This window comes from Acartia tonsa, chromosome 11 (assembly GCF_053477335.1).
Source record: "Acartia tonsa isolate MP-2025a chromosome 11, ASM5347733v1, whole genome shotgun sequence".
NCBI lineage: Eukaryota > Metazoa > Arthropoda > Copepoda > Calanoida > Acartiidae > Acartia > Acartia tonsa.
The window spans coordinates 37,674,593-37,696,205 of NC_137270.1; the positions used below are offsets into that span (position 1 = coordinate 37,674,593).

The following is a 21,613-nucleotide window of genomic DNA, read 5'->3' on the forward strand; positions in this document are numbered from 1 at the left end:
TTGTGCATATTATAATCGGTTTATAGTCACATGGAAAATATTTTTAATCATCCAACTGAGATAGTATAAGGAAAGTCTATATTTTGTTTTTGCTAAATATTGATTAATAATTTTGTTTTTTACAGGGCTTTCTTCTCCATTAATACATAGACATAACAAATACCCTTGTCTGTCGGATAATTTTTTTAAAAAGTAAAAATAGGGAATATCCACTTATAGATAAAATAGCGGTTTCCCTCAAAGCGCCTAGACGAGCACCCAATATCTCTTATTATGAAATAGGTAGGGAGGGGGGCGGGGGGGGGGTTCATTGCTCGATAAGCACTTTCAAGGAAAGCACCTATAAAATCATTTTAAATTAGTATTTCATACCTATCTCTTTAATTTTAATTTGGTTTTACAAATTTACAAAGAAACAAAAATGTTTTAGCCTACAGATCAATGAAAAAACTTGTAAATAGCATGAATTCAATATATTCAAAAAATATATAAAGCATCATAGATTTATAGCTTTAGATTTAGTCAAAATAATAATATGCTATTTTTTTCTCATTTACCAATTAATGTAAATATGAATAGTAAATGGCGATGATTTATGGGGAGGGGGGGGGGGGGATTTAACAGCCACCCTTCCCCCAAAAAGCGTAGCCACTTACATTCCCACTTGAATCTAGTTAAAAACTCTCACCAGTGAAAATCATATCTTAAAAATTTTAAAAAAATTTTTGCCATTAAAAAATTGACAATTTATAAAAAAAATTAAAGTAATTGTAAAATTCTTTCTGTAACCTCAAATCCAAATCTTTCAGAAACTTTTATAACTAAATTTTAAAACCATTTTATACAAATATCATTACTTAAAATACTTAAATTGCACTTTTTTCTGTTTTTGGTAGCTAGAAAACTTTTAATAAATCTTTTTTCTATCTATAACTATACATTTCTTCTTTACGATGAATAAAGCAGTAATAATTTTCTTAATTCTAGATTATATTTAAGTTCTTATTCCATACATATATTCATATAAGTTATTTATGATGTAGAATTTAAAGAAAAACGCAGGATTTAAGTCTTGTTTATCCCGAGAAGAAGAGGATTTTTCTTTACCATTTTGGACCCTTTAGCAAATTGGACAATTGGCAAAATGTTTAAAATCGATCTTAAAACATATACTGTAAAACAATTTTTTTTCAAATTTGTGAATTTTCATTTCTCCATTACTTAATGTTCATATATTTTTCTTCACGACTTTTTCCCGTTTGCTTTTAGGTCATATAAGCACAAACATGCTAAAGATGGTAAGGTTATAATCCCAATAAACAGGGCTCGGCCGCCTCGCATCAACAGCTGTAAGCTTTAGGGAAATCAACCTTTTCCAATTTTGAAAATAAGCCGGCCCAATAAAATATGGCAATCCTTCGATCAAAATTTAAGCACCCGGCCAAACGGGTTTAGTTTTAAGGCGTATTTGCAGCTGCCGAGCCCTGTGTATTAGTTTTGTATAATGTACTGTACTAATTATTGTTAGTTTGCTGTGATATACTCATAATTATTTGAAAAAATATATTATTTTGCCAGTAGACATCCTATAACCCCATGCCATACGTCAAATAAAGGGGCGGAGTAGTGTTTAACCCTCTTACCCCCTCCGCAAACTTAAAAAACCCTCAAATTACCCCTCTAAATTTTCAAAGTGCATCTGTAATCATAGTGCTTCTTTTAGCAAGGTTTAGGTAAAAATGTCCCAAAAAAGGTACTGCAGGGTTTAATGCTTCCCTATAAAATATTGTGTAAATAGTGGGGGTTATTAATAAGCTGCTGGCAAAATAAGGAATCCTATTAAAAATTTCTTTAATTTCTAGTAAAATTGACTAGAACACAATTTCATACATCACCTTCAAAAATTAGTGAATTTTTTCTAACACTGTAAATTTTCAATATAAAATGCCTTTTATGAATAAATTTACCTCATATTTCAAATTTATATAGTAACACTGTAAGGTTTTGAAAATTTTATATTTTAAGTATTTGAATAATAAAAGAGGAAAAGAAAAGATTTTTTAGTATTGAAATACTTTTCCAGTATTGCTTTGAAACCGATTAATATCCGCTGGATTATAACCGGTTCTCAGCAATACTGAAAAATATATAGCATCGTATTATAGACAATTTTCCACTAATATCTAACTAAAAATCAAAAAGTTAATACCAGTTTTGCTAAGAAAACTGGTTTTATTCTCAAAATTTTAATATCTGCGGAAAGCTGTTTATAATACGATACAATTAATAACTAATACTGTAATTTTTACAATTTTCAAAAAAATGTCTATTATCTGTTTTTCAAATTATTATTAGAAAGAGATTCCGTCGAAAATTTCAAAGCCAAAAATTATTAAACTTTATGTTGTTGTGATTTTTTTTTGTAAAATATGTTTGTTTTTATCTCATTACAAATTTTATTGTAACTAAGGACAAAGTTTTGTTCTTACATATAAATTTTATAAATAAATTTTAACATAAAAGTTTTACTTTTTTGCAATTATTATACAGTTAGGGAGTTGAATCCATTTTTATAGAAGCAGAAATATAATCTATGATTATGGTTTGGACCCTCTAAAACTGTAATCTACCTTTCCACTTTCCCCTCTCTTGGTGAAGATATCTTCAACGCCGATACGATTTTTGAAATGTAAGATTCTACTTTCCCCTCTCTTGGTGAAGATATCTTCAACGCCGATACGATTTTTGAAATGTAAGATTCCACTTTCCCCTCTCTTGGTGAAGATATCTTCAACGCCGATATGATTTTTGAAATTTAAGATTCCACTTTTGCCTCTCTTGGTGAAGATATCTTTAACAAGAGAGACAAAAGTGGAATCTTATATTTCAAATCGTATCGGCGTTGAAGATATCTTCACCAAGAGAGGGGAAAGTGGAAGGGTAGATTACAGTTTTAGAGGGTCCAAACCATAATCATAGATTATATTTCTGCTTCTATAAAAATGGATTCAACTCCCTAACTGTTATATAAAAGTAGCTTGATGTCTGTCTGTCTCTCTGTCCGTCCGTCTGTCCCTTAAGATCTCGGTAACCGCTGAACATATCGGATTCTACTCTTTAGGGTATATACCTATTGGTCCTGTGGTGGTTTTAAGCTATTTTCTTGAGAGGTGGGACACCCCTAACCCCCCCAAAAAAACAAAAAAATCCCCCCCATTTTTTTTCATTTTGAATTTGATACTGGGGCAGATCCATTTTTTATTTTAATTACCTCTTGGGGCAAAACCCCTAGAGGCTAGGGGCGAAACCGCTAGTTATTATATAAAAGTAACAGGATGTCTGTCTGTAGTTTGAAACCTCGCTAATGGCTAGACCGATATGGTTCTCTTTTATAGTGAAACATCTTATAGGTCCCTTGTACACAAATAAGGAAGTCTAAATTCAATAATAAACGATTTAACTTTGCAAGGTTTCGTGATTTTTTTTGTATTTTTTTTATATTTCTTAATTTCAAATTGGTCATTTGTATTGCATTGTATGGCGTCATTTTTAAAAGGCACTATAAATACCTATATTGTTCTAAAAAAGATTGAACCAACCAATCAATTTATTTGAAATATTTTTTTTGTATATTTTAACTTAAATTAGAAATATACTTAACCCTTACAGATCCTCTAAATAGTTTTCTCAATGTCATTTTTTTTGTAGGTAAGATAGAGAGCTGTGACTTCATGACTTTTTAAATTTAGTAATTAAACGTCGGCAAGAGTTGATCTTATAAGAATATCTAGTCTGTGTCGGTCGTGGTGTCCGGTCAAAGTCGGTTAGGTGGCACAAAATTTAGTAAAAATTCTAAATAAATCTTAATTTCTTCATTATGACTTTTGTGTATAAGATAGGGACCTAAAATTTTTTTGGTGAATACTGGGATATCAATGAACATCTGAGAATAGTGGTGTTATGACCTTTACCGCTTCCTGACCGATTTTATGTCCTGCTTTTAATATGGACTTATATCATGTATATCGTGGCTTCTATTACAGCTAGAGACCTAAAAAATTGTATGGTAAATCCTTGAGCAATAATAAACTTCCGTGAGTAGTAAGGTCATGACCGTTTGACCACTCCTTGACCGATTTTTGACTAATTTTATATTTCCTACCTGTAATTTTGCCGTTTGTAAGCTGCCAGCCGGCGAATTTCAAAACAGCTTGATCAACCAATTTTTTTATGTAGTCTTTTATTGTGATCAGAAACAGGTAAAAATATTGATTGGCGCCGTCAACCGCCGTTTTATCGCCGAAAATGACGGTTTCCGTTTTTCGGCGATGGTCAGAAAAAGTATTTTTTTGTTATAAAAAATAAAAGCTCAACCTAAAATTTGGTGATCCTAGCTTTAAAATTGGCCAGCTGTTTAAATATTAAGCACCTGGCCGCTAAAAAGCGGCTTAGGAGCGGTCTGACCGCTATGACTAGAAAAGGTAATTTTCTCTAAATATGCACATGAACCACCATGTCTCTAACTGTAACAGGAGCCGAGATAGAGGGGTGGGTCAAATTAGCCCCCCCCTCCTCCCCCCCCCCCTCCCGATCTATTAAAGTGGGAATTGGGGCCCGATATGTAAGGGTTAATTAAGTATGCTACCCGCGTACAGACTTTATGGGCCCTTTCCTAATTAATAATCCCATTTCCGTTGCTTAATGCCCATTAGAAGTACATAACTATAATAGGCCAGGGTTTTTATGACTAACCTTCCCCTCCCTTCTGAATGCACCCTTTTCCCCTTATTTTAAAAGGCGAATATTTTCTAATCTATAATACAAAGTAGCATGATGTCTCTCCGTCCGACTGTCTGTCTGTCCGTCCGTCCGTCTGTCCCTTAATATCTCGGTAACAGCTGAACCGATCGGATTCTACTCTTCTGGGTATATACCTATTGGTCCTGTGGTGGTTTTAAGCTATTTTCTTGGGGGTTGGGACACCCTTAACCCCCCCCCCCCAAAAAAAAAAAAAATCCCCCCATTTTTTTATTTTGAATTTGATAATGGGGCAAATCCAATTTTTTTCCCGAAAATTTTGAAATTGATACTGGGGCAGCTGCAATTTTTTTCCCCGAAAATTTTGAAATTGATACTAGGGCAGCTCGAATTTTTTTTGGAAAAGCCGCTAGTATTATTAAAAGCGAGACTCTTCTATAATCAGGGTCGGTCTGTACGTCTGTCTGTAGCGGATAGCTCTTAGAATTGTCCCTCCTACATATTTCAAACTAAATATGGTGATTCCTGTATCATATAGGTATGATTTAGAAAGCTTAGTAGTCTATTGATCGTGTCAATGTAGGGTGTTCTACCATTTGATTTTAGATCTTCGCTTTCAGGGATTTTGCCATCCTTGTTTTTTATTCTTTAATCCCTTCCTTATCTGGATTTTATCATCAAAACAGTGGGAAAAAAATTTAAAAAATACGGGAAAATACTTTCATTTCATATTAATGTTTTTAGTAACGAAGCCACTCTACGAGTTTTTGTAGCTTAAGTCTGTATGACGTGAAGCTGCACTCTATCTATCTATTTCTCTCCTTCTCTCTCTCCTCCTATCTCTCTCTCTCTCTCTGTTTCTTTTGTCTTATTCATCTTTCTTTCTAATTTTTATTCTTTCTTTATCTCTGTATCTAAATTATAGTCTTTTTTTTAACTTTTAGCATTTCAAAAAGCTTCGTAATTTCAGTTTTAATCAATCAACAATTTCTATTTAGTGCTTTTTTAAAATCAAGTGTATTTTTTAACAAAAACTCTAAAAAAAGGCCATGGTAATGCCCCCTCCCGCCCCCCCCCCCCCCCCCCAATGATTTGAGCTACCTATTAGCATATGCGTGAAAAAACATTAAGGTCGGTAATTCCTTAAAACAACAAAAAAAAATAGCAAATGACAAGAGTGTACACATTGGAAATTTTAACACAAAAGACAGATAATAATTTTGTATCTATAATGGTACAAACAAAAATGGGTTACAGCGAAATATATATTTCTAAAATGCATTTATGGACATTTTAAGGTTTACTTATTTACCTGAGGGCAATTTAGTTAAAACATTACCCAATTCTAGAAAAAATATTATTTAATTAAATGAAAGAAAGCATAATAAAGAAAAAAAAGTCATTGGTTAAAAAAAGAAATTAAGATAATCAATGTGTTATGGCTTTTAGTAAATAGTCATAATTTAATTAAATATTTTATAAAACCTAGATAATACTTCACATACATCCTAATAAGTTATTAAGCTATATCAAAATTCGTTTTTTGGGGGGTAAAATGGCGCGCGAGTCGTGCCGCAAATTTTGTTTACCCCCTCCAAAATTTTAACCTGGGGGTAAAATTTGCTTGGGGAAGGTGGGGTAATTACCCCCCCTGAAATCTGTTGGCAGGGGTAAATTTCTTTTATTCCCCCAAAATTTACCCTCGGGATAAAATTTTTTTGGGGGGGTAATTTAAATTCATTAAATATTTAGTATTAAAAATGCGGGCAAAACGCGCAAAAAAAAATTTGTTAGGGATTTTTTATTTTTTTGGGGGGGGGGTAAATACCCCTTGGGTAGAAGTAAATTTGAAATGGGGGGAGGGGTAAAATGAAAAAAAAATTGGGGGTGCCTATGGTGCCAATTCGTTTGGAGGGGGTAATTCCCACTTTACCCCCCCCCCCTTGGGCGTCTTTAAGGGGGCAGTCACTAGTTTTATTTAAACTGGGTTAATGAGCACAAAACTACGTGTATCCAATTATTTTGTGATGTTGCCACCTTTTATTGATTGCTAGATATATATTTTTTCAAAACAATGAAATTTTTTTTAAATCGCGGAAAATTTTTGGTTGTTTTGTCTGTCGCTCAGTAAAGGTCATCTACATACGAGATCTTGTCAGTTTTACACAACTCTCAGTTTCACTTTTTTACTCAAACAAAATGGTTTGGGGTAAAGGCGGCGCCCCGCGTAATTGGTTTACCCAGACTTTGGTCTGTCTGGTTTTTGCAGTTTCCTGTACTGAAGGTTGATTTTAATTGAAATAAAAATATTCTTATTGTTAATAAAAATTTGATTATTAATATTCATAATTATATCAAAAAAGTTCTTTAATCTGTATTTAAACTTGTAAAAATACGTACTATTTATATTCTGATAAACAAGGAAAGATCTATCTATGTACGTTTGTCTATTCATCTGTTTGGAACTTTTTCTTTTTACACGGAGGCTTGATATAGGTTCTCAGAGGTTTTATTTCTATAGGGTGAGATTTAATTAATCCTTTTAAGATAATAATCTTGTCCAAGAAAACAAGGTACCAACTTCCTAAATATAATTTTTTTTAGAGCGAACCCTTTCTATAATTAGGGTCGGTCAGTTCGTCAAACTTTTCATGATGATTCCTGTAGTAGTTAGGTGCGATTTAGAAAGCGTAGCAACTCTAATCGTTACCAGAATGTTTGTACGTCCATTTTAAACATGTTGATTTTTTACTTTTTTAACAACAATTTCATGTGATAAAATCATCCGATTTATCTGATTTTTAAATTACACATTCCTATTACAATAAGGTAAAATATTTTGAGAGAAGCATCTCTATAACCAAGTCCTAAAAATGTCAGTATGTCCTTAAACAGAATTCTGTATTTAAGAAGTTTTGCAACAAGTTTACATTTAATTTTGTCCAAACTTATAAATTCATATTTTGTATATTCAGTTCTGACACTCTACAAGAGTTAACGTTCGTCTGTCATATCGTTTCAGAGATTCGCTTTTATGGATGTTGTCATCCTTGTTTAAGCACAGCTACTCTACAAAACTACGTCTTTCTTTCATTGTCTGTACGTTACACTATGGGGGAAATGTGATTTACTTAGCTGATATTAAAAACAAGGATGACAACAATCATAAAAGCGAAGCTCTGAAACGGTAAGACAAACGAACATTAACAATTGTAGAGTGTCAGAACTGAAAAATCAGAATTATAAATTATAATTTCGAAACAAATTTTTAAGTAAATTTGTTGAAAAACTACGTAAATACAGGATAATTTTTATGGACATACTCTTACATTTTTAGAACTTGATTATAGAGATGCTTCGCTGAAAACATTGTACTTTGTTGTCTAAAGAATCATTATTCCAAAAATTAGAACAATCGGATAATCTTATCACAAAAAAATTAGTTGTTAAAATGTTAAAAAGCAACATGTTTTTAATGAACGTACGGACTTTCTGGTACCGATTATAGAGTTACTTTACTTTCTAACTCGTACCTTACTCCTAGGAATCCTCATGCAAAGTTTAAAATCGATAGGACAATTCAAATATGCCTAACTTAACTCATCTTGATTGTCCAAACTTGTTTACCAATAACTTAAGCTATAGTATAATATTATTACTATCAAAAGTTAATACTTTATCTAAAACAATTATCTTGCATTTTTTTTCCAATTTTGAAAAAATGTCGTTCTATTTTGTAATAGGCAAGTAAAAGGAAAAGTTTTTAGTGCTGCGTTAATAATGTACAAAATCAAATAAAAAAACTGGATACTTTTTCGCAAGAGAAATAATAACAGAAATTGAATCTTAAATACCAGCCCATAGAGTTACATATTGAAGAAGAGGCAGCCAAAGTAGGTTGAATAGTAGCTTTGCTGTGATAATGAGAAATTAACATACATCAGGCAAAAAAACATTTAATTATTTTAGCATACCAAAAGAAGTCCTACGAGGGGTACAAAGTGATTAGAGTTGCTGAAAATAATGTCGGAGATCTTATACCCATTCTAGAGCCTGTTGTTGAGGTATAGATAGATAGATAGATAGTTAGATAGATAGATAGATAGATAGATAGATAGATAGATAGTTAGATAGATAGATAGATAGATAGATAGATAGATAGATAGATAGATAGATAGATAGATAGATAGATAGATAGATAGATAGATAGATAGATAGATAGATAGATATATAGATAGATAGATAGATATATAGATAGATAGATAGATAGATAGATAGATAGATAGATAGATAGATAGGACAGACAGGACAGACAGGACAGACAGGACAGACAGGACAGACAGGACAGACAGGACAGACAGACAGACAGGCAGACAGTCAAACAGACAGACAGACAGAACAGTCAGACCAGGGACAGAAAATCATACAGAAAAAAAGACAGACAAACAAACAGACAGATGAACAGACAGATAGATAGTTGAAAATATTAATAGATAAATAGATATAGTGCATACAGATAAATAGATTGATAATTATTGAAATTTGAAATATTGCTGTACTACTTGGTGACATAGTTATCTTTGTTTGTTTAGGTAACCCAAGTAGCCCTAGACGGAGTGATATACAATGATTTATTGGTAGACCCCAACCATTTCCCATTAGTTTCCAAACTAATGAATGCAACACATACTCCATATCATGTTCTTATATCTGATCTTCAGAAAAGCATTGAAGTGGTAAGTGATTTTAGAAGCTCCTTATGGTGCCTATAAAAAATGTCATCATAAAATACAAATGACTAATGATAGGCCAATACACAGACTTAATTACCAATGGCTGGCAGGCCAGTATAATACATTTCAATTGACCAATGGTAAGCCAGTATGTCAATTTTTAAAGGCACTATAAAAAACTTTGTGATTTATTTTTGTAATGAAGCTACTCTATCGCTTACAGTATCTGTTGCTATGTGTTCAATTGGATTAACTTGGCTGCTATTTAATATAGTCAATCGAAATAATTTAAAGATTTCATTGGCCAAAAAGTATTCTGCAGCTTGCTAGTCCGTTCATTTGAATTAGGATGCTTTTTTATTGGAAATGAACTGTCCAAAACGCATCTACTTTATTATACACTAGCGGCTACGCCCCTAGAGGCCTCTAGGGGCACTTAAGGGGGGCTGAGTTGAATCCTAAAACCTACTTTTTTGAAATATAGTTTACAAAAAAAATTTTAAAAAATTTTATTTTATTTTTTTGGAGGGACGGTTGATTTTTTTCTAGGGGCGATTATTCTTGGGGGTGGTTGTACCCTTCCCCAAAATAGTTATAAACCTTCCCGGGACCCATGATAAGCTACCCTGTTAAGGAGAACCCGATCAGTTCAGCGGTTCGCGAGATCCTTCGGTACAGACAAAAAAGCTTATTACTTTATATATTAGGATAAGGTTTCTACTTTTTAAAATTAAACATGATAAAAACTATAATGCAATAAGTAAACTTGTTGTTTTTTTTTTCATGCAAAATTTAGTTGTCTTTTCTAGTAATATAAAAAAAATCTTAGGAAAATCTGCCCGGACAAAGATCGGTGGCTGGTTTCCGTGGGACTTGTACCAGCCTTTCTGGTAATTAAATTTTATTTTATTCTATGTTATTCTATTATCGACGTAAGTGTTCTTGTTAGGGCCTATCCGTACGTTGTATACCCGAACAAAGCTGTTATCGTTACATATTAGACATTGTCTTTTTAATTTTAATCTTAACAGGACGATTCCTGTAATAGGAAGGTATGATTTAGAAAGCAAAGCAAAGGTACAATCATTACCAGAAAGTCAATATGACCATTTTAAACATGAAACTTTAAAGAGTAATATACCTTTTTATGATATAAATTTTATATTCATTTGATTTTGAAAAATGAATTCTCAGGATTATAGGAATTAAGCTATAAGCTAAGTATCTCAAATAAAACTTAAAATGTAAGTAGGTCCATTTTGAGCATTCTTTATTTAGATAAGAAGCTTTACAAAGTGTCCTAAATTATGTGCCTTGTGACGTCATAAAAATAAGGGATGAGAGGAGAAGTTAGAAAGGAAACCCCTTAAAAAGAGATGGATTCGATCTGTTGACGTCACACGGCTTATTTTTAGGACACTTTGTAGAGCTTCTTTGAATGATTTTGGAAAGATTAACATTAATTACGTTATTTTCTATATTTATGCTTTTTACCTTTTGTTCATCTTTGCTTTTATGACTGATGTCATCCTTGTTTACTACTTTATTTATAATTTAGGTATAAATTGGGAAAATTATCATTCCTTTGACACAATATCCAGGTAAATTTTATATTAAACATTTTTATTAAATTATACTGAGAACAAAAGTTTTATAAACTTGTTATCTTATTTGTTTTCTCAAAAACTGTTTTTGAATTTTAATAACTGGTTGTAAAGGATGATTTTATTGTATTTGAAACGTAAATAAAATCATCGTCCATTGTGTTACTCATTAAGATAATAATGAATTTAAAAGACATTTTGTTAAATAGCTCTAAAATTTTTTTTTTTAATTTCAAATTTATAACGGGTAAATAATTGATCAATGCATCCATTTTCACCAATCAAAACTTTAAAATACTATCTTAAATATCATGTTAAATTAAATGGTGAAATAATAGTTATTTCTCGTATCGTATTATAAACGGCTTTCCGCGGATATAGAATGTACAATTATAAGATTAAAACTAGTTTTTTTAGCCCCGAGGTGCCGGAGGCACCGGCTAAAAAAACTGGTTTTAATCTTATGATTGTACATTTCTATATTCGTAGAAAACTGGATATAATACGATGCTAGACATAGTTTTTTCGTATGAATGAGAACCGGTTCCTATCCACCGGATTCGAATGAATACGAGAAAAACATTTTATTTGTTTTTTTTAGTTATTTGGATTGTCTCTCATCTCAATATGGACACATTGTTCAGCTGAACACCATTGGTATGAGCTCAGAAAACAGACCTCTTAAGGCAGGACATTATTCACAACTAAAGGCCTTTAGGGGCACTAGAGGGTATGGGGAGAGGAGAATTCGACCCACCACTATAAAATTATTTTTTGTATAAAAAAAATTTGGATCATGAAAGGACAACTAAGTATTGGATTTCGTAGTATTTTCACATTAGATTTTCTCCTATTTCTAGCCCCTCCGGGGGGCTCTAACCCTACGGGGCAATCCTTCCTATTTACTTAACCTAACCTAACCCTTAATAATCAAAAGATACTGTGAAAATAAGATGAAACACGCTAATATATTTCCATGATATTTTAGGGGGGATCATTTTTCTAGGTATATATCCTTGTAAAGGGGAAAGAACCCTCTTTCAAAAACTTTTTTTGGCCAAACAGTCATCAAACGTAGACAGACAGACATCTTGATACTTTCATATAAGGATAAAAGCTTTATGTAAATAATGTAGTTGGTGACAGGTTATTAAGATTAGCACGTCAGGAAGAGGATCCAGAAAACCAGCTATTTTCATTGATGGAGGTATTTCAGTTTTAAAAATAAAGGTTTTTATAAATAGGGTCCGTCGGTACGTGTAATGTATAGCTATGAGGCTAAAATGATTAATTTATATATGTTAGAATTCCCCTACTGACTTAAAAACTGACATTATGATTCCTTTAACAGTTAGGTACAATTTAGAAAGCATGGCAACACTATAACCATTACTAAGAGTTCGTATGTCCATTACAAACATATTTTTTAGCCTATTATGTGGTATTTTATCCCATTCTCTGATAATTGATTCCTATGACAATAAGACATAATTTATAAGCAAAGCAAATACATAAAATTTGTAAGTTTGTCTATTTTATGTATTAAAGTATTTTAAGGATATATATTTGCTAATTTTCGTTAGTCTGTTTGTCTTATTTGTTGGACTTCGTTTTTGAAGATGTTCTAATCCTTTTTTTAATTACATATTAAAGCATAGTAAATTGAATCAAAAGCTTGAAACGTATTTGTGTTTGGATTTTGGGCTAAGACACACTGTACTGACTCATAATACTTGCGCAGCTCAGGTTAATAATTAATTATAGGTATTCATGCATGGGAGTGATGCTTGCTCAACTCGTATTAATATTGTCGCGTTTATTTATAGGTATTCATGTGCGAGAGTGATGCACAGATTTGACTAATATGCCGCGTTTATTGCTAGGTATTCATGCGCAGGAGGGATACGCAGCTCTCACTAATAATGCCGCGTTTATTTATAGGTATTCATGTGCGAGAGTGATGTGCAGCTCTGACTAATAATGCCGCGTTTATTTATAGGTATTCATGCGCGGGAGTGGATTTCACCTGCTACTGTCACTTATATCATTCATGAGTTTGTTGAAAATAGAAATAAATATCAGTAAGTACATATCCATGTTTCTATTAGTTTATCTATCAATCAATCAATACACCTTTAAATCTATTTTATCAATCTACCCATAAGTTATTCAAATAATAGATACAAATATCAGTACCTTTCTATTCATTTATCTGTCTTATTTATTGAGGTATTTTTTTAAAATTATCTATGAATCTATCGGTCGATTTTCTCAAATAATCTATCCATCAATCTATCTATAAATCTATCCATCAATCTGCCCATCAATCTATCCATTAATCTCTCCATCAATCTATCTATAAATCTATCAATCAATCTGCCCATCAATCTATCCATTAATCTCTCCATCAATCTATCTATAAATCTATCCATCAATCTGCCCATCAATCTGCCCATCAATATGCCCATCAATCTATCCATTAATCTCTCCATCAATCTATCCATCAATCTATCCATCAATCTATCCATCAATCTATCCATCAATCTATACATCAATCTATCCATCAATTTATTCATCAATCTATCCATCAATCTATCCATCAATCTATCTATCAATCTATCCATCAATCTATTTATCAATCTATCCATCAATCTATCCATCAATCTATCCATCAATCTATCCATCAATCTATCCATCAATCTATCCATCAATCTATCCATCAATCTATCCATCAATCTCTCCATCAATCTATCTATAATTCTACCCATCAATCTGCCCATCAATCTATCCATTAATCTCTCCATCAATCTATCTATAAATCTATTCATCAATCTGCCCATCAATCTGCCCATCAATCTATCCATTAATCTCTCCATCAATCTATCCATCAATCTATCCATCAATCTATCCATCAATCTATTCATCAATCTATACATCAATCTATCCATCAATTTATTCATCAATCTATCCATCAATCTATCCATCAATCTATTCATCAATCTATCCATCAATCTGTCCATCAATCTATTCATCAGTCTATCAATCAAGATGTCTCTCAATTTTAATATTCATTGATCTATCTAACTATCAATCAATCAACCTGTCTCTGTATCTATATTATATTTAGGAATGTTTTGGACGCATATGATTTCTACATAATCCCAAGCTTGAATCCTGACGGATATGAGTACAGCAGAGACTATGATAGAATGTGGAGAAAGACAAGGTGAAATAATGGATTAGAATATACTTGGATATTATGACAAGGAACAAATTGTCGCCAATTTAGGTTGCTAACATTGAATTTATTTATTAGTTAGTTCTTTCATCAAGTAGAAGGGTATGGGGTAAAGAGGGTAAAAGGGGGAAGCAATATTTTGGCCCGCTGCGTGTTTCACTTTATTAGAGTACATGAAAATCTGATGTAAGTTCCAATTAATGATATATCCATATTGGTGAAAAGTAAAATTTAATATTTGTGACTCTATAATTCACTTTGTCCGTCAGACCGTAATGCTATGGGAGAAATATGATTATCACAGCTGGTACTACCAATACACGTCTGATTTTATTGTGAAGATTCCTTGTATCAATGATCTTCCATTACGTAATTTACTTGACCATATTCCCGTCCATGTTTTTGTTGTGCATCGCAACTTTTAAATGTAGTCATCCTTGTTTGATTTCAGATCTGTTAATCCTGGAACCAGCTGTCGTGGTGCTGATCCTAACAGGTTAGCAAAGGATATAAAAGCAAAGGGATCTCTGTCTGTGTGTACCAAAGGATCTTGCTAACCGCCGAACCGATATGTTTTTCCTTTACATGATAGCTTCTCATATGTCTTGGGAAGGTTTATAACTATTCTTGGGGAGGGTAGAACGGTCAACAAAACTCCAAAGAGTTACAGGAATAGGTTTTGTCCTTTTAGAATTAAGTCTTTGTGAGTTTTTAGATTTTTATATGCCCACTTCCTCTTTGGAAAAAAAGTATAGTTGCTTCGGGTAAAGCCTTAAGTATTTTCAAAAATAATCAAGCAGATTGTCGAATATAGATATTTAAAAAATTTTACTTTTAGAAACTTTGATGTTGCATGGGGAACCAGCGGAACAAGTACGAATCCCTGCAGCGATGTCTTTGCTGGGGCCAGGGCATTCTCCGAACCTGAAACAGCTGCTTTAAGGTATCCTTATATAAAAGTATCAGGGAGACTGTCTGTGTGTAGCAAAGGATTTCTTTACTTATTGAACACTACAGATTGGTTTCTCATTTTTTGGGAAGCTTCAACATAGTCCTAGGGTGATTTTAAACTATTCAATTTTCAAATCTAAGTCTTGATATGGTTTTAGCTTTTTTCTCTGCCCATTTGAAATAGAGCCCTTAGTGCACAAAAAAGAAAGGCCTATATATAAATTTGCTTAAGACATACAGTAACAATAAATAATTTTTTAGTTGAGATACAAAATTGTGTAAATGATTTTGATTAATTTATCTAAAACAACATAGGTTTGTATGATAATGATAATATTTTTTTTCTAGGGACTTTGTGTTAGCAAGAAGAAACATCAAGATGTACCTGACCTTCCATAGGTAAACATCCTCAATGTTGATGACAAAATTACCCCTCCTCTAAATTAGATTTATTAGTTTTAAGATTGAAAGGTTTCGTGATTTCTAGAAATTTATACTTGATTTTATGACCATTAATTTAAGACGCATTAGCATCCGTGATTTTTTAGTATCAAGCTACTTATGGAAATTGTCATCCCAATTTACCCTTGACATTATTGTGATATTTTAGCTTTAAGGTAAATGAATTGGGGGAGCATAAGCTATTTGTAACTTTGCCCACAGGGTGAGGACCCTGTCCCGACTTTGAATTGGGTCTTTAAAATCAGCTAATTAAAATATGAACACTTACAAGACCCTACAAAAGAACAGAAAGCAATTTGCTAGCAGACAAAAAGGGTCTCCGCCACTTGGGCCAGGTTTAAGTCTGGCTTACACATCTATACTTATACATTTATTGTTTAAGCTATGGTCAGATGATCCTGTACCCTTGGGGCTATGTGAGAGAGGATCATTCTGGGGAGAATGAACTCAAAAGAGTCGGTGACATCGGTGCTAGAGCCATGAATAACAGGTAACATTATAATTCCTCTTGTCCAGAATTTGGTAAAACAGGAAGCAGCTTATAATGCCTGATAAAAAATTATGTCATACAATACAAATGACACATGATATGCCAGTATAAATTTTACCATTGGTCAATTACAATGTATACCTATCAATGGTTATTCATTATATGCTTCAAAAGCAGATCAGGAACATCCAAGCTTTTTGTATTTTTTTCCGTGGGGGGGGGGGGGGGGGTAATATCAGTAGGTGGGTGGGATCATTTCCTTATAAAAGATTTATCCGAGGGGAAAAATTTACATGGGGAAAATAATTACTCCCTAACTTCTTTTTTACCTCCGTGTAAGTTTTTCAAACGGGGTAGAAATCTAGTTTTTGGTGCATCAAATGTCAAAAACTCCCCTGATTGAATAAATTAAAGATTAATTAAAAAATTCGTATATATCAAAAAATCAAATCTAAAAAAATATTTTTGCAGGTATACAGTCGGATCAGCAGCCAAGGTTTTGTATCCATCTTCTGGAGGCAGTGATGACTGGGCTTATAAAGGAGCTGGAATCAGGTAAATAATCGGATCTTTACCTGTAAGATGCAAAAAATCCTACCAACAACAGGACAGAATTGTCTTTATTTGCATGATATGTAAGGACTTTTTAAAATAAAGCTTCTATATTTCATTCAGATTATGGAACAATATTTGGTAATAGCCCCTTTCGTGACATCGCACCTTATAGGGCGATTTGTCGTATTTTTAAAATGGCTTTTTATAGGTTATTTTAGGTTAGGTGAGGTTATATTGGGTTAGGTGATTGCCCTACAGGGTTAGGTAATTGGCCCCGCAGGGGCTAGAAATAGGTGAAAACCTACTGTGAAAAAATACGAAGAATCGCCCCTTAAGGTGCGATGTCAAGAAAGGAACTATACCCCAATATTTGGCAAATCCAATATACATATTTGTTTAGGCTAGCTTAGATGCTAGGTTTCCTTAGCATAAGATGTTGTTGCAAATCAATATACAAACTAATTCCGTCAAACTGTCTTCCCGTATTCCTGTATTTCCTGCATAAAACCTTGGTAACTGCTAAAATAACTGGTTTTGCTGTCTAGAGAAACGTTTTTTATGGCAATTTTAATGGAAAATTGGATTAAAGATATATGCATCTGTCTAAATAAACAAAATCTTTTTGAAAATAGATAGAAAAATAAAAAAATAACCTATTTTTTAAAATTTTAGTTACAGTTACACAATAGAGTTACCAGATGAGGGAAGATATGGTTTTATTTTACCTTCCAGTAGAGTAAGTATTAACTATACCTTTGTAGAATTTTGAAATGGTTTTTATTGAACCCAGTAAAAGTGTCTGACTATGACGTCAGAAAAAATTAACAATTAACCAATGAGAGACCGCTATATATTTTACCATTGGTCAATTACAGGGAATAATGGCTTCTCATTGGTTAATTGTTATTTTTTTCTGACGTCATAGTCAGACACTTTTACGAGGTTCGTTTTTATTTAATTCAATATAAGCAGATGATAGTGCCTAATAAAAATGACGTCATACAATACAAATGCCCAATTAGAGGCCAGAATACATTTTACCATTGGTCAATTATAATGTATACAGGCCTAACATTGGTTATTTGTATTGTGTGACGTCATTATTTAATTAAGCACTATCAACTGCTTCTTGCTTCTCTTGTCAAATAAGCCTTTACTCTACAATTAATTTGTCCGGACTTTGTATATAAAAATTCTAGTAGACCTATTAGTAAAGAGGTAATAATTTGAATATGTGTAAATTTATATGCTGCTATTCGAGATTCTTTTTTTATTAAAAAGATTCCCTTTACCCCAAGTTTATTTGGCAAGTAAAGGTTTCTAGTAGTAATGGTTAATGTCAATGTATATATTGAGAAACTTTATTTCTATTACAGCATCTTTTTAGCATGTCAGTAATGTACACTATTATTACATGATATGTCATATTGTAAAATGCAAAAAAGTTATAATTAGGTTTTTGTCTGTGAGTAAAACAAAAATCAATTAAAATCTCAATTTTAAGGGAATCGCTATATGGGTGGTGGGAAGGTGTTAACTGTCCTTTTATTTACTTGTATTTAACCTTAATTAAGTAACTGGATGTTTTTCTGTGTGTAAAAAAAGGATCGATCATCGTGGTAACCGCTAGACGGATATGGCTTTCCATATTTATGTACCTTCTCTTAGGTCCTGGGAAGGTTTTTTGTTATTTTTATTCATTTGCTATTTATTATAACCTATTTCGTATATTTTTAGATCCAGGGAGTAGCAAATGAAGCAATCGCAGCGGTAGAAGCCATGGTCATGAATATTAAAGATTAAAAATTCTGTAATGGTTATTCTCTTTCTTGTTGTGTAGTATAACTTTTCATAATTGTTATTATTTTGTTATTTAATATTTATTATCACGAAACCTTTCAAAGTTGAGTAAAATACACTTTTTGAAAATATATAAGGTTTTTTTATAATTTGTTTTTTTAAGTTCAATGTTTTCAACTTCATAAAACTTTTCAAAACTCACTATATATCAAACTTCTAAGTACTTACTTTAAAAAAATAAATAGTTATTGTTTTTTTATTTGTTTAAAGATTTTTTTTATTAATGTGTTGTTATTGTAATAAATATTTCATTATTTTATGATTGAATGAATGAAGAGTGTTTTTCATTCTTTTTTTTGGTAATAATTTTGAGGAATAATTATTTTTTCGCATCGAATTATTGACACTTTTCCTCGGATATTAAAATTAAAAACTACATATAAGATTAAAAGTAGTTGTTATAAAGGCCTAGGCTAACAAAGCTGGTATTTATTAATAATTTTTATTTTAAAATTCATGGAAAGTTGTCTATTTTATGCTGATTTACAAAAATTTTCAGTATGCCTGAGAACCGGTTCTAATCCAGTGGATAATAATCGGTTTCGAAGCCATACTGGAAAAAATCTAGTCTCTGTTCCTCTCCTGCTTTGTTTTTATTTATCACCTGATTGTTATGACGTAACAGTCTCTACCTGAACTTGACAGTCTGGCTGGCTGACCGTCAAACTGTGTCGCGTATCCAGTGTAAACAAGCGCGTGCGCAGTAGCTGACTAGCGGAGGACCACGGAATTATGTCATGTAGGAGTACAGAAAACTGAACATATAGTGTAAAAAAGATTAAGTGTCCTTTTTTTAAATGGGGGAGGGATATTACACAAAGCATTGATCTTGGAAGCTTTTCACAGTCACTATAAAAAAAATGACGTCATACAATACAAATGACCAATGATAGGTCACAGACTAAATTACCCATGGCAGGCTAGTATACATTTTAATCGTCCAATGAAAGGCCAATTTGACGTCATCTTTATATGCACTAAAAGAGCTTCTTTTTCTTGTCTATAAAAATTTTAAATTTCTGAGAAATTTCATTAATATCTTTAAAATTGGCTGATTCTAAAACCAAACATTTAACCCAAAGGTCATTAAATATGAATGTAAAAGTACTTTTCTTTTAAGACACTTCTGTATTTGAAATTAACTTTGATATAATATGGACAGGTTTATGTTCTAAAAAATGACCAAATTTTAATGTTTTCTACTGCCTAGTAACGCAACTTTCTAGACCGTACATACTTTCGTAATTTACGAGTTGTTAGTTATATTGTAAACATTCTTTTTAAGTTTAAGATGCAAAGTGTCTCTTTACGTAAATTTATCTATGCAATAAATGCATAAGAAAAACTGTGATAGAATGAAGAATATGATTAAAGTCCCTCCAAAGATTATGACGTCATAATCTCATTAAGATCTCTAAGTTAGTTTTTTTTTTCTTCATAAAATATTGTCTTGGTCCACTTTCAATTGAAGTGTACTTGCCTATATGTCTATTGTCTAATGACTATTCTAAAAAATACCATAGAAAGTAAAACTTACTAAAAATGCAGGTCACGGTGTAAAATTTTACAAGAATGACAATATATAAATAAACATTTCATCATTAGAGTAAAACACTAGAGGGAGCAAGGGTTAAATAACTGTATCTCCCCATCGCAACCACCTTGTGCAACCTTTCTATTGGGTCATTGAAAATCCACCAATGATGTCGCTTATATTAACACAGCCAAGAAGCAGAAAATAATTTAGAAGCAAACGAAAGAGGTTTATGAAAAAGGAAGGAAGGTAGTTATCTGTATATACCTCTATTCTACAGATCTGTTATTTCATCATAGATTTATTGGGTTGTTGGAGAGGGAAAAAACATTAGACTGTAAATTATCAGGGATCTAAAGGGTTAAAACAATTGCCGATAAATTATTGTATTTCCCCATTGATGATACACAAAATTACCACTTGAGTAGATGCAATTGGTGGTGGAAACGTTTAAACAATCAAGTTAATAAACCTTAACCAACCAATCAGAAATCAATAAATGTCCCCAAAGTTTTTAAGCTGACGAATAGGCAAACGTTATTATAAAACTTTGGTGACTAGTGTTATAAACAGGTCAATGTCCCATCCCTCCCTATCACATTATACTGATTACTGAAGTTTTAGAAACGCGTTCTCTCATGCATTGGCTTAAAAACATATTTAGATTGTTAAATAATAATTGGATTAAACAAATTAATAGTAATTTCTAAATTTTGTTTATTATAATTAGGGGTATAAGACTATTGTCATAATAATATATCAAAAGTGTTGATAATGTCCAAACCACAATTATGAAACTTTCTCTGAAAAAAAAATATTTCAAAATTTTTAATGTGGTTAAAAATAGTTATTTCTCGTATCGTATTATAAACGGCTTTCCGCGGATATAGAATGTACAATTATAAGATTAAAACTAGTTTTTTTAGCCGGTGCCTCCTTATATTGTACATTTCTATATTCGTAGAAAACTGAATATAATACGATGCTAGACATAGTTTTTTCGTATGGATAAGAACCGGTTCCTAACCACCGGATTCGAATGAATACGAGAAAATATTTTATCATTGTTTTTATCAATATTGTCAATGTTGTAATTCTTGATGTGAATAAAAATCTATCAAACATATATTTTCTAATAAATGTTAGTTTAACGATTAACAAAAAAAGTGAGTCATAGAAAAGCTACTAATTGAGTACTGTTTAGGTATTGAATGCATTTAAAGGAAGGGACAAGTATTCATGTTTAAAAACTAATTGTATTTGCTTCATAAGGGGGAGGGGGGAGGGGCTTACCAATCGAAAGACAATTGTTTTTTAATTTTTTTGAAAATAAGATGAAGATTATTTTAAAGCTTTAAGCCTTTAATTTTCTTTCTTAATTTTGTTTAACATATTTGTTTTTCTCAATATGTATTCCTATCTTTTGAA

General features: G+C 32.0%; 2 protein-coding genes across 2 annotated transcripts; both read left to right on the top strand.

Moving 5' to 3' along the window:
* Positions 1–6,912: 6,912 nt before the first annotated feature.
* Positions 6,913–13,180, top strand: LOC145331277 (zinc carboxypeptidase A 1-like). The gene is made up of 8 exons (XM_080175896.1): positions 6,913–7,042; positions 8,728–8,822; positions 9,351–9,494; positions 10,321–10,381; positions 11,050–11,092; positions 11,697–11,781; positions 12,242–12,302; positions 13,095–13,180. The coding sequence occupies exons 1-8, from the start codon at positions 6,958–6,960 to the stop codon at positions 13,178–13,180; spliced, it is 660 nt and encodes a 219-aa protein (XP_080032022.1). The 5' UTR covers positions 6,913–6,957.
* LOC145331839 (carboxypeptidase B-like) lies at positions 12,209–18,922 on the top strand. Its single transcript, XM_080176688.1, has 10 exons — positions 12,209–12,302; positions 13,095–13,176; positions 14,223–14,321; positions 14,785–14,829; positions 15,172–15,276; positions 15,633–15,683; positions 16,129–16,236; positions 16,708–16,791; positions 17,464–17,527; positions 18,529–18,922. The coding sequence occupies exons 3-10, from the start codon at positions 14,305–14,307 to the stop codon at positions 18,592–18,594; spliced, it is 540 nt and encodes a 179-aa protein (XP_080032814.1). The 5' UTR covers positions 12,209–12,302; positions 13,095–13,176; positions 14,223–14,304; the 3' UTR covers positions 18,595–18,922.
* Positions 18,923–21,613: the final 2,691 nt, after the last annotated feature.

Bases quoted from the DNA above. Each gene is read 5' to 3' on its own strand.
- LOC145331277 (XM_080175896.1), top strand. From the start codon at position 6,958: ATGGTTTGGGGTAAAGGCGGCGCCCCGCGTAATTGGTTTACCCAGACT. The intron at 8,823-9,350 runs GTATAGATAGAT...TTGTTTGTTTAG, and splicing joins TTCTAGAGCCTGTTGTTGAG to GTAACCCAAGTAGCCCTAGA. The intron at 12,303-13,094 runs GTATTTCAGTTT...GTTTATTTATAG, and splicing joins AGCTATTTTCATTGATGGAG to GTATTCATGCGCGGGAGTGG.
- LOC145331839 (XM_080176688.1), top strand. The intron at 16,237-16,707 runs GTAACATTATAA...ATATTTTTGCAG, and splicing joins GCTAGAGCCATGAATAACAG to GTATACAGTCGGATCAGCAG. The intron at 17,528-18,528 runs GTAAGTATTAAC...GTATATTTTTAG, and splicing joins TTATTTTACCTTCCAGTAGA to ATCCAGGGAGTAGCAAATGA.